This window comes from Stegodyphus dumicola, chromosome 1, assembly GCF_044657685.1.
Source record: "Stegodyphus dumicola isolate Sdum_Otavi_A_Nest chromosome 1, ASM4465768v1".
In the NCBI taxonomy this organism is placed as follows: Eukaryota; Metazoa; Arthropoda; class Arachnida; order Araneae; family Eresidae; genus Stegodyphus; species Stegodyphus dumicola.
In genome coordinates, this window is record NC_140768.1 from 111,547,165 (window position 1) to 111,566,213 (window position 19,049).

Here is a 19,049-nt window from a genome sequence, read left to right on the forward strand (position 1 = left end):
AGTTTATCTATCATGGGATTTTTAATATTGTGCCATAATTAAGGTAGTAATTGTACTGCGGCAAAAGACAAAATTCGTAGTGTAGCTGCGAAATCAGTAGTGCAAATTCACGAAACTTTCGTGATCTAAGATTTACATAGCAAAGAATTTCAAAGATCTATATTAACATTTCGGGCTGGATATCTGCTAGAAAAGAATACAAATAATTAGTAATTGTGTAGAGTCATTAGAATATTTTTGAAGCATAAATCATGAAAATGAGTAATGCCCTCCCCGGGACTCGAACCTGGACCTCTCGAATACACGTCTAATGTGCTGACCATTACACCACGAAGGCATGCTCAAAGGAGGGAGAAATTATTTAACTGAAACTTGCATTATAAGCCGGTCAAAATCTGGAAACTTTATCACATTGTTTTATATTAAGTTTTCCTTCTAATTGTGCAGTGCAATTGTGCAGTTCTTATACACCATGTCCAAAAACGTCCATAACCAGCTTTTATTTTTTCAACCGCTGGTCGTAGAGATAGACATCCAGCGACAAAAGTGTTTTCAATGAGACAAAGATTCATGTTTTGGCAAATTTGGGAAAAGTTCCTTGATATGATATCATCCTGATAAGGCAATAGCATTTTCAGTGACAATGTCCATATTTATTGAAACATTTTAAAACGTCGATAGCAGCAAATTGCATTGAACAAAATTTGAATAAAGCACATGTCCAATGAGCCTCAAGAGAGTGGAACTTGCAGACAAAGGAAAGATAAAAGAAGATAAGAGGAAAAATAAAAATTAGAAAAAAAAAAAAATGCGCTAGAAAGATTGGCATGATTTTTTTTTTTTTTCTTTTTTCTTTTTTTTTTTTTTTTAATGGAATCGTCTTTTTATCCAAAGACCAGCGTCTTTCCTTTTCTTTTCCTCATCCTGTAGTATTTCAGTTTTATTTACGAAATGTTGTTAAATTTACTTCTTTCACTCATTTGAGAATTTATGTACATTTGAGTTGCAAGAAGTTTCCCTGTAAAGTTCAGAGATTTACTGGAAGAGTCTGAGAATTTGGCCTGCGGTCCGCTGCCTTGCCGATTTGAAGCAAAGTTTGCTGGAGACTCTAATGCAGGTCTTCTTGTGACCCTCTCTGGTTAAGTTTTGTGTTTCAATTTCTGTCGCAGTCTAAACAAAACTTGTAGTCTCTAATCAAATTATATTTAAATTGTTGAATTTATATTTATTATGATACGAAGCTTTGAATTTTAAACCATGTCCAGGTTGGCTGGTAGATTTGTGTTTGTATCTTTTTATTTAATCACTCCCAAGTGATAAGGTTAGATTAAACCTAGTTTTTCAATTCTGTGCCTGTTAATTTGACGGGTAGGTGATCTGGTGGTGATAATTCACTTCACAGAACATACGTAACACCTTATCGTTATCGTATTGACCTAGCTAAGCTGTTTGGTACACATAGCAGGAGTTGCGATTCATTTTCTTTTATTCCGTTTACTCTCTTTGATATGGGTACTGGAGAATTAAATTTCATTTTCATCTATTTTATCTATTTAATATTGTTTTTACTTTTTATTATCTCAGAATCTGATTTTCGTGATTTTTTACCTAATACGAACTTGTGCTTAAAGTACTGCTATAAATTTTAAATAAGCGATTATGTATTGTCACGAACGGCTATCACGAACGAATTCAATTCATGAACTGGGGTTTCAGTGTACCGCTTTCGGTTAGCAGCCTTAAACCTGTTATATTCTTTCTTTTAAAATATATAAAAGTTAGCTTAATTAACTAATTAACACTCTCATTATAGGTGGTAAATTTTGGCAATTAAATTGGGGGGGAAACAAACAAAGTATGTCTTGTATAAGACAGTTATTAATAACTGATAATTTATGAAGTGTTTTAGAAAGAATGCTTGAAAAAGGTATTGAGCTATTGTGTATAGTGTATGAGTACACAGTCAAGTGCAGGCTTTTATGAAGTTTTAAGGTGCTTTTACCCTGCAATGCTGCAGAACATCAATATTCAAAACAAACAAAAAATGATTCAAATAAGACATTGACTAATTGTATTAGTTCTGTACTCAGATGTAACAAACTAATTAGAATATCGATGATGATGAAGCGAAACACATTAAATTTTTGATGCTACAAATGCATTTAACACATCAGGTGTTTGATCATGTAAAAAAAACCTAACCGACATTTAAAAACGATAAGTTTCGATGATGCAGATTCAAGTGTTCTTTCTGCATCATCGAATCATGATGGTTTGAAGATTTACATCGTTAGATATATTTTTTTTTTCTTTGTGGGACCTTCATGAAGATCAAGTTCTTGTATCACTTTTATCACCCAATACTAATGAATTACACTCTGGAATTATTACTGCCATTTCCGATGTCTTGCTAGGCATGTTCTATCAAGCATGACAGGAAATTAATTTCGAATGGTGTACCCGCAAAATTATTGGATCCAGGCCATAGCGAACTCTTTTATTATACGGAATAAAAAAGTGGCGCAAGAAAGAGCTTCGCTTTCGTAAATGTTAGAAATATATTTATTAGAAGTGTAGATCATTTTTAAAACGCACAGTACACTAATGTTAAATACTTCATGCTATTTTTTTGTTTTGTTTTTGTTTTTGTTTTGTTTGTTGTCTGCTTCATCACTAAACAAGAGTTTTTTTAGCGCAAAAGGGCTATTAGTTTCGAAACACGATTTGACACTGATTTATTTTAAGTGCGTTGCTTCACTTTTCATTCGAATCTATTAACATTCTGCAAAATGTAAGCTATTTATCCTCCAAATTAAATCGGTCTGTTATCGATTAACAAACTAAGCTTAATGCAGTTCTTAAGAATATTATTTTTTCACTTTTTAATTAGATCGATTTAACTATAAAAATGCATTTAATTCGTGATATATCTTATTAAAAATATTCTATATTTTTATAGAAAGACGTTTCTATATTTTTTCGCTTTTCTAATAGACAGAAGATGAGAGTGTTCCAATGTTAGTTTAAATTTGCATTCGTTTAGTATCTTATAAAATGTTTCGCTATGCCACCTGGCCATCTCTATCAATAATCTTTACTGATAAACCTTATCATTAAACTTTGAAAGAGACATTTTGAACGACTGTTAAAATCTGAATACTTTCAGAATTTTTAAAATTACTATTATTATTATCATTATTACTTGTTAAATCACGATCTTATTATTATCGCTATTACTTTATACTAGGACTATCTTCTGTCTAAGGCAAAGGAAACCTTCCAGAAGGATTTGTTTAAGGGAAACAGCTGGTGTTTACGTTGCGTAGTTGGGAAAACAGCGAAAACTACCATCCAGCCAGCCCATTTCCCGGGATTTTAAGAGTCGAACTACCAATGTTCAGCGAATTAACCGTTCAGACGCTATAGTGGCGCCTGTCTGATAATTTGTTCCGTTTAAAGCGAACTATTTAGATGTAACGCTAATTAAACTAGTTTGACATTTATTGAAAATTTATGACGTGGTTGTATGGCTTCGCTGTACTATTAAGTAAATTCATTCGCTCTAATAGGCTTATACAGTCTTACTGGATTTAAGGTAATTTTCTTAGCGTGGTTTAGCACGGTAAAAATATGAAGAATTTTGAAGCGTGTTTGATAATTTAATCCGTGTTAGAGCGAATTGTTTACACGGTTAAACATTTTCGCTGTAACACAGATTAAACTAATTTTCTCTAACAATTTTATATTTATGCACTTTAATATGATTACACAGTTCTGCTTGGATTAAATTTTTTCTTTCTAACAAGGATTAAATCTGTGTATCTCTGTGAGAAAGACCAATCAGGAGATTAAGTAAGGTGATGTACGGTAGCACAAGCGCAGATATGCAGGTAGACGTAATGGGGGAGTGTCTGAGTTGTATAAAGCATGTTGTCGGTGTAAGATCAGTATTTCTGGCAAAGAGATTGCACGCCGTACAGCAGTTAAAATCACACCGAGTTGCTGCCTCAGCGAGAAATGGAGAATAATCAATCCGTTAGACGACATATGGATGCTTTTACCCTAGGTCGAATCATTGGGAAGTTGGAGGAAGGCCGCAGTGTGACAAGTGTGGCTGCAGAGTTCGGAATTGCTCACAGCATCGTTTCACGACTTTGGAGACAATTTCAAACTACAGGAACAGCTATCCGGGGGTTTAGTAGTGGTCGTCCACGAGGAACCACACTCGCAGATGACCGGTATATTGCCTTACAGGCCAGAAGAAACAGGCGGCAGACAGCGGGAGAAATCGCTAGACACACGACACAGGCGACTGGACGACCGATATCACGTTTTACCGTGGCCAGAAGACTGCACGGTGGTGGTCTGTTTGCACGACGCCCTGTACGGTGTGTACCTCTAACGCCTGCCCATCGGAGAAGGCGTTCTCTGTGGTGCCGGGAACACCGGAATTGGAGAGACAATGAATGGGGACGAGTACTCTTTACAGATGAGAGCAGATTCAGTCTGAGTAGCGATTCTCATCGCATACTCATGTGGAGAGAGCAGGGAAGCCGCAATCATCCCTCGAACATCATTGAAAGGGACAGGTATGGAGGTGGCGGTGTTCTCGTTTGGGGAGGCATCATGCTTGGTAGTCGTACAGACCTTCACATCTTCGACGCAGGTTCAGTCAACGGGACCCGTTATTGTAACGAGATTCTTCTTCCATATGTGCGTCTTTTTAGAGGCGCTATGGGTCCGCAGTTCCTTTTCATGGACGACAATGCACCATGTCATCGCATAGTAGCTGCCGAACAGCTCTTAGAGAGTGAGGATATTGAACGTATGGATTGGCCGGCACGATCTCCGGATCTCAATCCCATCGATCATGTATGGAATTTTCTAGGCAGACGCTTGGCAGCTCGTACCTTGCCACCAGTAACGATTCCGGAGCTTCGATTGGCGCTGCAAGACGAATGGGCAGCAATGCCTCAACAACTCATTGACACCCTCATTCTCAGCATGGGCAGATGCTGTGAAACCTGCCTAGCAGTCAGGGGAGATCATATACCCTATTAAAGATCGGATGTTTCTTGCTGGACACCCATCATAGGGATGTTTCAGCCTTCAGTCGCATTGCGCTCCATGCTACTTTTTCAATAAAGCTTCTTTTTATCCCTCTGATTTCTCTTTTAGTAAGTGTTGCTTACATTACTCATGTCCTTACGTATTGGGCATCTTACGGTATTAAATGTGTTGATTTGGAAAGCTTTTGTACAAAGGTATATTGAAAAAACCGTCTTGTCCTTAATTTTTGCACACCAGTGTATATGAAGAGACTCGAAGAGATTCCAGAATGAGTAGCATAAATATTCAAAATGGAGAGTGGAACGATATCCAATCGTACAAATCCAGATGGTGATGAATTTCCATCCACCAAATTCTAATTGGAATGCTCGTTGAATTGCCTTTTTTTTACATTTATTCGGAACCAAGAAATGAGAAAATATCAATCGCTGGAATTCGAAGGACGAGTTAATCAGTCACCAGAGCATGTACAGAAAAATACGATAAATCTTTATCTTCTCCTCCACTCAAAGGGGACCAGGAAGAGGCTGAGACTCGGTCGATTAAAAAGATGTCGATGTGCTACTATCCGCCACATTTAGATTCCCCTGGAGAGATATTCTGCACTACAAAGAATGAAAAATTAAACTGTGCTGTCGGCGAGATTCGAACCATGTATCTTTCAGCTGCTACCTGGACATGCTAATCGTTATTAAACAAAGGACATAATAATAAATTTTTATACATGTATAGCAGTCTTAAAATACTAGCCGCTTGCTCAACCAGCCACCTGAAACAGTTCCTATAAAAAAGAAATATGTATATAAAAGAAATATGTATGTAAGAAATATTTTAATATATCTTTTCTTACATATATATATATAATCTCACGCTCCAACTAGTAGTTAATAATAATTGAAATTAATCTGTGTTTATTGCTTTTAAATCGTTTAGTTTGTTAATTAATAAACGATTAAATTTGAAAGAAAAATTAAATAGCTTACGCTTTGTGACTCGTCTGAGACAAAAAAAAAAAAAAAAAACTTTAAATCGAGCAGTAGCAACACATTTCTTTCAGACCGCTCAGTTTATTGGTTGGATTCAACAGATAAATATTTTGCGCTTTCGAGTGGCAACACACTTCTTACATATCGCTAACTTTCCTGATTAAATTTGAAACCTAAATATCATACGCTTTGCCTAGTGGCTATGCAAAACTTTTAAATCAATGAGCTTTTAATCAGAGTTAATTAAAATGGCTGAAAATACGAAACAAATAAAAAGAAATTTGGAACTAAAAATTTGCACTTCGAGGGGCACACACTCGGATGCAGGATTGTTGGTGGTTTCGTCGTTTTTCTATAATGCGAGAAATTTGCATACATGCGTACCTATTTTTATTAATTAATACTAGTATAGATTTATCGCTTTAACGAGCCTACCAGCGGTAGAAAATGACTGAATGCTGGTAGTTCGGTCTGGGGTATAATCGCTTTCTTGGTTTTCTCCTTGTGTAACATGGATACGAGTCACTCTTCTTTAAAAATTCGTTTTCCGTGTAATGCCTAATGGCGGAGCACGTGACAAAATAAAATAAAAAAGACATTTTTGATGAAAAGTTTGAATAAATTGTAAAGCTAGGTGTCATACCTAACCGAAAAAATTTCTTCCTTAATTCCTTTTACCTCGATATAAGAAGAATATGTTCGAAAATCATCTTCGCTGCGCCACTAGACATTAAATGGCGGTAGTGTAAATTAAAAGAGAAATAAGCGCATAGGAACACACACCCGTCGTTTAATTTCAAACGCGTGCAGCATAGTGTTGGCTACAATAAAATCAGTGTCAGTACCCAGTTTTCTGCTTTTCTTACAAGCTTTACAAACTTTCAAGCTCTATCTCGGGCACTCAAAACCTTTGAATAATTGAGTATATGCCTCGATAAGATGTTTTCTACTTTGGCCTGTCAAAATTACTTTAACTGAAAGAGTTAGGCAAATTTCTGGCATGCGTATGATGGCGTCCCAGAACGTTATTTGGTTGAAAAATGAATTTGCCATCCCTTGATCATTCGGCGTATTTCCAGGAGATTAACCTAGGGTATATCGTCCGTCTTTATATGAATCACGCGACAGCACCAAAGGCCAACGAACCAGGGTCTTTTTTTTTCCCCCTTTAATTTATAGTCCGACATGCTTCTTTGAATTGCAGGTATTTTTGGTTGGGAAGATTGTTTTGCCTTCCAAAAACACTGGCGATTTTTTTTTTTTTTTTTTTTTGATATGACAAACCGAAAACATGGTAGAATATTTATGATACGAGAATTTTCGCGTTCAAGTTTTTTTTTTCCTCCTTTCTATGCGATTTTACATTGCAAAGCACGTTAGAAGTCTATTAGATGATTTATCAGCTTCATCATGCAAAATTGGTAAAAACAATTTGTTTCAGTCACTCCCCTCCTCCTCCCATGTTAGAGACGTGATACGATATTTTGACATGATACGATCAGTTACGTCGATATTCTCTGTTTATGGTTTATTCCTATTTTTTTACGACTTTAGAAATTGAACGCTTTTGTCTAAATTTTGGAAAAGTTTGATGTGGAATTCACTTGATTTCCTATACAGCCTATTAAATTATACACACGTTTTGCGGAACTTCTTTTAAACTGGTTTCCTCAAATTATTCTAGCTTATTAGCTGATCCCTCGAGGCAAGTTGAAAATGGCATCAAAAACTTCAAATTTTGAAGTTAATTATCCTGGTCAGTATTTGAAGTACGGGAGTCAAATTTCTTGTAATTTTATTTTTTTCATAACGAGTATAAAGCGTTCCCAAATATAAGGATAGAGCCGGTATCGAAAATACTTTTTTTTTAATTTGACATTGCCCAAACATGAATATTTTTGTTATTTAAAGCGCTTCTGTAATTGGAAGTATATGACTATGGCGAACGATTTCGAAAATAAAGGCCGTGTAAGTACTTTTAAGACATGTAAGCCGAGCAATGGAAAACCCCTGGTTATATTTTATGAATTATGTGAATTAGGTGTATTATTAAAGAGTAAATTAACGACGATTGAAATTATTGGTAAGCGTTATTTATAGTTTCCTTTTACCGGTTTTTTTAAGGAGTTAGGATTTGATAAATAATGATAGACATCGATTGTAACGTGGAAAGATAATGCTCTGGAAACGCATTACTTGCAATGTTTCGTGTAAGATAAAATTATTGAGCCTACGTTTCGCTCACTGATTATATGATGTTAAAAAGCAGGCCAGCCTAGTTGGTATAGCAGTTAGCGACTCTGGCTGCTATATCATCAGGCCTGGGTTCGAATCTCAGAGAAGACTTAGACGTAATGATCCACAGATTCTGAAAAGAGTCCACAAATAACGGTTCTAACATCAAAATTATATAAATTCATTATTTCAATAAAAGAATAATCTATCATTATTTATTATTGATTAAAAATTAGCGCTTCTACTCTTTTTTTTTTTTTTTTTTTTTTGTCAGAAGAGGGGTGGGAGACCTTAAGAGATCCGTCTACCAAGGATGCATCAAAACAGAAGCCTAGTAGTGACCGAGAGGCTGAGATTGTCTGAAGACTAGTAGTTCGACCCGGCTTCGAACACAAGTCAACGGATTGGCTGTATAGTTGTTGTTTTTTTCCTTCCATGCGAAACATGAGTACGAGCCAGGTCCCCTCAGAAAGTCTTTCACGGAGTTATTCTTCCACTTAGGCAGACATTCCTCGTTACCTCTGCCATATTCGAATAGCCTGTCAGAATACGGACAGAACTGTACAGGTAGGCGACTACACCTGTAAAACCATTCGTGAACTTGTGTTGTCACGCCCACATCTTCCTTTCCTGTGTAAGAAAGCGTATTTGTTAATTAGAATGTAGAGTCCCAGGTGGGTTAACTTCTATCTGAAATTGAAGTAACAGGAAACTACAAAGAAGAAGGGTTAAAGTATATTAACTCTTAAAAATTTACAATGCGTCAACTCGAAGCTAACAAACTTCGCCTTTCCTTGGGCGGTAACTGTGAAAATCATGCAATTAAACTAAAATATGAAGATATTAACAAACGATAGACCTAGACTACAGAGCTCAGCGAGATCCCGTAACTTAAATCCTCTTTGAAGCTAGTGGCAGCAAATAAATGCACCTAAGCCACTTGAACCAGCAATAAGCAAACGTACTACCTACGGCAGAGACGGCAGCTAAAGCCTAACTCTCCCTTTCTCCACCGAAACTCGGCTTTTAACTACTTCCTTAAAAGTAGAAAATTTGCATTTCCTTCCGCGCGCTACAACATTTAACTATTCTGGCACTGACAATTAGGGAAATGAAGGCTTATAGGAAAGGTCTAAACTCAAACTTTAAATTGTTAGTTAAAATAAATATAAATCCCTACAAGAATGTTAAATGTTGTCCATGACAAAAGGTATTTTTAGAAAAGAAAATGAACTTTCTTATAGCAATTTTTTTTCTCTGCTGACTTTATTTATACTATTTTTTTTTCCTTTCGCCTTCACGTACAGTTTTTATGGTACATTTAGTGTTCATATTCATTGGCAATAATTATACCCGTTGTGAAGCTGAACACATTTCTGATATGTTTATTGTATTGTTAGTAATAATTTCAGTATCTATGCTGTCTGGTAATTACAATAAATGCACTGCTTCAGAACGTGTTTTCTAACGTCTATTTACCGCATTAATAACATCAGACTCGACCATTATTTTTTGCACATGCTATACAAAAAGGGTGTGTTCTCGAGAATCTTCTGCAATTAATAATAAACTATCAGTACCATTGTCGATGGGCTTATTCAAAGCTCTCACAATTCCTTTAAAAATCAAAGCACATTATGTGCGATATTTAATTATCTCGACCTTTGAAGATCATCACGTTCTTAATGAGACAGAGCTGGTTTTCCACTAATTTAACCTTTTGGTTAGAACGAACTCTTGTCTTCCCATCATTCTCCCAGTGGACTGACCAGACTACTCCTTTTACATCTTCTGGCAATGACTTTCATCTTTGTCTTCACACAAAAAAATCTTTTTGTAGTCGCGGATGATCCATAGATTTATCTGATTGTATCGACAAAGACACTCGATTAGATGGAGCACTCTTTAAGTGACTCATTCTCTGTTATATCTTTGGAATAAAAAGTGAAAATGTTTTTGTTGTCTAAAGGTAAAAAAGAACAGCTGTTAGAAAGTTTTTAGGTGGTTTTTTTATGTCTGGTTCCCACAGTCGTCGTGTTACTGTTCGCTAGTCATGAGTGACTTCCCAACAACACCGTCTTGGAACATTTAGCTGACGTCTGCCGGTCAGTGACTCGTGGGGGGTCACACTCCACTCACAGTCCAAGTTGAGCTTGACGGAAGTTTGGGGATTCTAAGAAAGTGCTGAATTCATAATAAATTTTTCTTCTCTTTCAAGCGAGAGACATAAGATGAGATCTATTGCACTTATTTTTAGAGTGTTTAACTTAAACTATTCATGCAGTGACTGCTAAAAAAAATCAGCTCAAATTTCAGAAAGAAGGGGGAAGGGGAGGTCATTAAATAACTAAACGTCATCATTTCAGTTAAAGCTGATATTTTGGCAACACAAAGAGCAAGTACAATATTTATATCCAATTTTTTTTTAAATTTTATATAAGATTTATATAACAACTAGCAAAGGATGGCTATATATATATATATATATCAGCTCCTGGTAACTTTTAGGCAAGCTTACTACAATTTCTAATTTACTTAATTTTGCAGCATATTGCGCAAAAAATTTTCTAGACCAAATTGGTCATACAGTATTGTACTAACTACCTTGCTTGTTAACATTATATATATATATATATATATATATATATATATATATATATATATATATATATATATATAGCCATCCTTTGCTAGTATTTGTATATATATATATATATATACTTGTATAATATTAATTGTGTCCCAGTCTTGAATATTTATGAGTTCATATGTAGCTCATGAGATTTATCATCGATAGTCAAAAGTCTGTTATCGATTTTTTAATGATGACAGCCTTTTGATTGAAACTGCTTTTCGAAACGTAGAGTTCAAATTTTGTGTACCCACTGTTTTTGAATGACAATACAATACATGAAGCGTTTTTATATTCAAAATTCGATTTAGATTTTTTTAAATTGAATATTGAAACAATTTTTCATGCATATCTTCAGTTTAACTAAAACAAAATTTTGCTTTTTGCGTCTTCGGATAGAGAGGGAAAAGATCTTAAATGAAATTTATGTAAGATATTTCGGTGAAATCCCTGGAATGTTTCGCCTATTAGGGGTAACAGCATTGGTCGAAGTAAAAGAAATATTATTCTTTGCTGGAAAACGATTTTTCAACTGAATAATTTAATTAATAATATATGTCACGAAGAATAAAAAGATAAAAATAAAAAAAAAAATTGGGAACGAAAAGATTTCTTGTGGGGGGGATTTCTTGTGGAGCTCGAACTCGTAATCGGATTCCGTAATTTGAACTCAGCTCAACGGAAACTTTTTTATTTTCAAAATATCAAATTGTAAAGAAACTAACAGAGAAAGTATTGCTAAAAACCTAATCAAACCTTGTTATAATAGGAATAATCATGACTCAGCAAAATAGCCCTCGATAGATAGCTCTGACCGTGACAAAAGAGTCTAAATATCTTAATTTCTAGTTCAGTTCTAAAACACTTTTTATGAATATCGACTTCCTTCGATACATATCCTTCGACAAAATTCACATTCGTGTTCAAAACGTGTTCAACTAAAGTATATGGCCAATATTTTGCTCTTTAATTTCTTTAAAATTTAGACTTTTTTTGGTGGAGGGAGGGATTCGTTTTCTAAAATTGTAATCTACTCATGTTTGCTAAATTGTTTCACCCTCTCAAATTATAGGGTAAAGATTAAAATACCTTTATTTTAATGGAACATTAAGAAAGGGACCCCTTTTAAATGCAGATAAGCATAATCGGTTAAATTCAAAATCATACTTCTTTGCCAGAAATATAAATATTCAACATTAATTTTGCTTGCAAGTTAATAATACGAAGTGAATACCAGCACAATTTAATATCATTATAATTGATTTTAAAATATTTTTTTTTTCCAGAGGGAATGCATCAGCGTCCACGTTGGCCAGGCCGGAGTCCAGATCGGCAACGCCTGCTGGGAACTATACTGTCTGGAGCACGGAATACAGCCGGACGGACAAATGCCCAGCGACAAAACGCTCGGAGGAGGAGATGACTCTTTCAACACATTCTTCAGTGAAACAGGCGCTGGGAAACATGTGCCAAGAGCTGTCTTCGTGGACTTAGAACCCACTGTCGTAGGTCAGTAAACCTTGTAACTCGTGGATACGTTTATAAGAAATTTTATACAACAGCTTTTTGTTCCAGTGTACATGAAAACTTAAACAGGTTGCCGAGGTATAAAGGCTTTCTACTTTGTGAAAATTTGCATGGTTATCTTTAGGTATCAATCCATCCTCCACTAAAGAGAAGGTTGTCGGTCACACGCTGCTAGGACGCACGGAATTTGTATTAGTCTGGTCTGAATTTATTGCCTTTTAGAATGCCGTGGTACTCTTTTATATCGCCTGTCTGTATTTAGATACTAAAAAAATGGATGTGGACAGCACATGACTTCCTTGTACGGCCTACTGAATTATGCATATTTTTTGCTGCGCTTCGTTTTAACTTATTTCCTCGAATTTCATTAGAGCTATATTTCTCATTCAATCAATTCTACTCTCGTTCCGAGGCAAGCCATAAATATATAAAAACTCAAAACACATTCATTAAAAATTGTAAAATAATAAAAAAAAAAAAGCTAAAATACTGAATACAATTACAAAAACAGGTAAAAATTAATTTAAATTAAATTAAATTAATGAATTTTTGGAATGTAAGTTATAGTTTCTACGTAAAAACAAGCAATTCGACCAATGAGCAGGAAGACAAATTTTCAATGCACCAAAGTTTAGCAACTTTCGCCCTACTAGGCTGAAAGATACTAAAATCGATGCACCAACTGACTTAATTCACTATACTACTAAGAGTTTCATATGTAAACAAAGTCCGCCTCGTTAGGCTTACTTCCTCTTTTAGTTTTAAATTGTTGATAATTCTGTAATAATTGCATGCAGATTAACTATAGATATAGAAAACTTAACTGAAACGCAAGAACAACATAATTCAATCTCTTTTAAAGCAAAAAAATGCACAATTTACCAACACATAAAAATAAAAAAATAGAGCTCACAGAGCCGAGTAAGGGGGTGGGTGTTATATATATGCACGTATGGTACGGTCGATTGCAATAAAAAAAGGAAAGTGCACAATTCGATGTTATAGTAGACCCATATACAAAATTCCAACTTTCCACGGATAATCGTTTTGGAGTTATCTCAGATATATGCATACATACGTTCAGACGTCACGAAAAAAATTCCCTTCTGAATTAATTTTAAATCCGCTATACAATCCTTTTTGTAAAAGAACACCCTTTATTCTGTCCATACATACATGGGCGTCAAGCAAAAAAACTCATCCAACTGGATTCTGGAGCGGACAGAATGGATATTTTTCTTGAAATATGATACCCGAAAATTTTCATGATTACAATACTTCGATGAAAAACATCGTACAAGGAAGTAAAAATTTAAAAACTGTTTATTACTGCGAAATCCAGTTCAGAAGCCTTTGATTTTGACTATTTTGTCATGGGCTGTTTTGTCACGGGCTATTTTATCGTGGGCTATTTTGACAGGTATCAGGCAAAATGTAAGATAAAAATTGCTTTTTTAGATAATATTCAAAATTACATTCGAACTTTGGCAAGCCAAAACTGAACAGCATAAGAAAAAATTCCCGGTGATGGAAAAGTTGACTTATTGAAAAAATTAACATTTAAATTCGAAATTCTACAGTTCGACATCCAGTTCTATTTATCGAAAATTTTGTCAAAGTTCGACTAAGAAGTTCTATATTCTTTCTTAAAATAATACAATTGTAAGGTATATTTTAATTTTATGACAGGTTTTTTTTAATTTTAAAGTGCTTTCCTATCAATTCTTGTTTCCACTTACAACTGCCGACCAGAATGCATTTTTAGAATCGCGTTGAGTGCAAATGAGAAGTATATAGTAGTTAAAGAATGTTCAGTTTACTTTCTGAAAGAGAACTAGTAATCCTGAGTAGTGCATGTTTGCCTTCGGGCTAAATCTCTCTTGAAGCTGTTACGCTCAGCCGGATATTACTTGTCTTTTGATATTCGCCTGCTAGTTTAAATTAAGGGCCAACTATGTTATATAATTGTGTTAACTTCCGCTAATTCTCTAAGTTTTAATTTAATTATAATTTTTTATTCTGAGTTTAAGCCCAAGTGGAGGCTTTGTTGTGAGCCCCAAGAAAGGGGCCAACTGTTCATTTTATTTTTTTACTAAAATCGCATCCCGGAGAGGCTAAAATTGATTTCTACCGTTTTCCGTTTCTCCGAATTCCATTCATTTTTAATGAGAAGACATCAGAAGACTAAAACTCGTCACTGCCTGAATTTGGTTCATTGAATCTCGTTTCTTTCCACAGTCACCCTTTAAATCTAGGAGAATGTAAGGAATTATTGCATTTTTCTGTAGATAGACTTCCTAAGCATTTATACCACATAGAGTGTTCTGGGAATAGTACCAAAATGTCTTACATTCGTCCTCGCTTAGGTGATTGGAAAGGGCACGAGACCAAATCCAGGTGGTAATGAATTATTATTTACAACATCGGGCGTCACTATGGTATGTATTAGGTTTTTTCAAGTCAGTAAACATGGAAAATCAACTATGCTTTCTCCGCAGTTCGAACCACAGATTTTCCATATACCGGCTGAGCGCCGCCTGAGATAACCATTGACCTGACTTTGTTGTAAGTCTTACAGTGTTAATAGTCATCCTGGCAAAAGGGCATATATCCTCCGTGTAAAAATATACATATAAATATTACATGGGCATACAAGGCCTGTGTATAAGGATAGATATGTTGATTACAATCATTGTCTTGTACAAGTTACATATGATAGATACATAAAATCATGACAGCTATGTGTACATTTAAACATTATATGAATTCATATTTACAGTACTTTTACTGAGATAATCAAATTAAACTTGTAATTCATTTACGCATTGACTGGATTTTCAATATCATTTAAACTGCTTTACAATATTATACTCGTATATCGGCTGGATGTACATCACAAGAGGACGGACAAAGAAATGCAGTAACTCCTTATATTTTTCCTCAATTAAAAGGCTACTATGGAGAGGCATGAAATCCATTTGGTAATAAATTATTATCCATCATGTTTTAGTTCAGACGCTGATATAAAGGAATTCTTTTTCTTTCTTTCTCTCTCTTTTTTTTTAAAGTCAAGAAACATGAAAGTCTGCAGTGTGTTCAAAAATCTCGAACCACGAAGCTTCCAGTTGGTTAGCTGTATATGCTATCACTCACACCATTAATGCGTGCATGGAATAACTTCTTTTATTAATATTTTTTTGTGTATGTGTGCTACTTATTGTTGGACATGCTAATCTGTTATACTATTGGAGCGTATATGACGGAAGGCAATAACTCCTTTCAAATAAACTTGGACAGTTAAAAATCATGTATTGGGCGTAGATTTCGTAATCCACCATAAACCGAAGTTACCTGTTTGCGCTATGAAACGTGTTTTACTTTTAAATGGGAAAATAACGAAAAACCATTGATTTAAAAAAAAACATAAGATTGATTGATTCAGTGCCATTTCTATCCACCTGTTCGATTCAATCGGTTTAGATTAAGTGTAATTCGGTGAAGTAGGTTTTGGCTGTAAAACTTATTTTGATTAAGTTTTACAACAATTTCTGTCCATTGTCGATCACTTCCGTGTTTGTTTGTGAGTCTTTATCTCCAGGGTAACCGATGAGTCTTTTAAACAACGCATTTCTGTGATACGTTTTGAAAAGCCTGAATAATTTATGAGAGTTTTCTCTAAGTTGATAATCAATGATATCAGAGTCTGTCACTTCAATAATTTGACAAGTTTTTAAGCTGCTTTTAGGTGTCGAGACAGATCAGATCGTTCATATGATTGTTATACAAATGAAAGCAAACTGGTGTGTCCAGACAGGAAGTGTTTTTCGTGAAGAATAATATAGTTTTTATATATGTATAAAGACTTTTATTATTCAAATTTTTCTTTGGGTTATCAACACGTGACGAAATGTTTATACGTTACTATGCAATCCGAAATTTATATACTGGATGGCAACTGTGATTATTTCTGACATTAACACCTTACACACACAAAAAAGGGACAGAACCGATTATCGATATTTAACTTGCTTTTTTCATGTTTCGAAAGTGCAACATAGGGTATGTATGAGATTTATATACAGCACCCAAGTAACACGGCAACGTCATAACGACGTTGCAAACTGGTCGCGAGTCGTGTTGCAAAAACGTTGCAATATGTCGTCTTTAAGACGCCCAGATGTCCGCGAAGCTCAACTGTTTTGCAACCGTTGCTTAGACGTCTTTATTGCATGATGAGGTTTTTGTCGCATAGAAGTCGTTATTGCATCTTTCGCAGGTGACATTTTGGTTGTGAAAGCATCGTATCACAACGTCTTAACGACGCCTAAGTGTTCACAAAATTCCACCTTTTCGCAACAGTTGTGAAAATGTCGTTACTATGTCCTTGTGTTATATATTGATTTATACAGAAAAATAAGTTTAATAATTAATGTATTTTTCTTCTTTTTTAAAATTTTGTATTCCTTGTATTTTTCTAAAGTTTAAATAGTTTATCATTTTCTGAAAACCAGAAAATAATACAATTTTTTTCTCTTTAGACTAAATATTCTTAATTAATAATAGCCTTAATTATTTTCAGTACTTTAAACTATATTTTTAAAATAACTTAAATTCTATGTTACAATTATTTAAGATTTTATCATTTTTTTTTCTTTACGTGAGAGTAATTATGAAAGTGGTTATTATAAATATGTAACATTAATACTAGGTTTTAAGTAAGTAAAACTCAATTAGACATAAATAAAAGTAAAGATATATATGTAGCATTTCTGATAACAACATTATCACATTTATTTCTGTTAAATCTCAGAGACATTGAAAATTGTCCCTGTCATGATAAATTAGGAAGTGGTTCTTAAGGTAAAATAATCGGTATTTTACCTGAATTCAAGTATATATTTATTCGCGTTTCAGAGTAAAAATTATAACCATTAACTTCTATATCTCCAAGATATGCAAATGAAAGACTATAAAGTAGTTAATAAATGTGATCAAAAATATTTCATACAAAACTATACCTAAATCTAATAACTTCCTACATTCATACCTAATATAAAATAATAACCTAACAAACAACATACATGACAGCTCTATTTAAGAAAAAACATGTACTAATAGTGTTTGAAAGTATAAATAGCAGAAGGAAGGTAACAGAACTAAAATCTCCAATTAATAAAAAAATATTTGTGTTTTTTAAATAGTAAGCAATTAAAAGTGCAATAATTATCGATTGCAGTATTTACTAGTTATGCTGATGTTTCTTAACACGATTTCTTTCGATCATATGTTAATTTATTTACTTATTTTTAGTTTCTACATTTTAGAATAGTGGTAGATTACAATGATTATTTCATGCACCTTTTTATAATCAATAACTTTCCTTTTGTTACTGTACAGAAATAATTTAAATAATATAGTATACGATAGTAAGCTAAGTGCGTTAAAGTAAGCTCTTCGTTAAATAGCACACGATGAAACTTTTTGTTTCGATTTATTATGAATTTTTTTCTTTTTCTTTTTTCTTTTTTTTTTTTTTGTTATCACAAGCACATAAAAAGTAAGCGAAGAAAATATAATATTCTTAAATTTAATAAAAAATAAAACCTAATTTCCAACATTCATTTATTGAGATAATCTAATAAACATACATAACGGCAATATTTAAAAAAACGCGAATTACACAGTGTTTGGAAGAACAGATACCAAACGAAAAGTAATAAAACTGCAATTTGCAATCAATAAAAAATATTTAGTGTTTTTTAATATTACACAATTAAATATCACATAGTTATAAATGTTCTGACACAAAATCGGACTTTTTCTGAAATAACATATTGGAAATTTAGGTAATTGGAAATTTAGGTTCAATCCAAATAAATTTCGCAGATATTTTCTGATTTAATTTTAAAATTTGTGTTTTTTAGTAATGTTTATAAATTTTTCGAAAATATTTTTGAACTAATAACCTGCAAAATTTTTACTATCACCTTATATGTATTTCGAGGTATACTTGCAGAAATTTAGAGTTTTTTATTCAAACTTTCCAAGGCTATAAATCAATTTATATAATGACGCGTTTTGAAATTTTGCATATTTGTTTAAGTAATAATTACGCCAAATAGGCTTTACGCACTTTGTTAAAATTATTTGAAAGAACGCATGATGCATCTTTTTTTTTCCGCTTGTACACAATGGTAGAAGAGAAAAGAAAATAGGTTACTATAAATTAAAAATTTCACCGGGTGAATTATCCTTGACGCAAATTGAAAAAAGTGCGCCGAGATAAATTTTTAAATTCCCCAAATTTTACAAGATTTAATATTTCGGCATAATTTGAGTCTTGCAATCGAAATATGGAAAAAATTCGGTATGTCATTTCAGTTAAAGTCAATTTTGGGTCAAAATACCCATATTAGAACAATGCTACTTATAAATCTAATATACAGGGTGATTATAATTAAAGTTTAAGTTTCAAAACGCTATAAAAAAAAGAACCACTGATGAAAATGATGTGAAATTTGAAAGGAATGTTATTGAAAAAGGCGGAAAGCATATGGCAGAAGAAAAATTTTAGTTTCAAAAGTTAGCAACAGATGGCT

General features: G+C 33.8%; 1 protein-coding gene across 1 annotated transcript in view; it reads left to right on the forward strand.

The window, feature by feature from the left end:
• LOC118203592 (tubulin alpha-1A chain) overlaps window positions 1-19,049 on the forward strand; it is an 80,963-nt gene that overhangs the window by 33,193 nt on the left and 28,721 nt on the right. Inside the window, exon 2 of the mRNA XM_085819395.1 lies at window positions 12,210-12,432. Within this exon, the coding sequence (XP_085675521.1) occupies window positions 12,210-12,432 (223 nt within the window). The remainder of the gene's footprint in view (window positions 1-12,209; window positions 12,433-19,049) is intronic.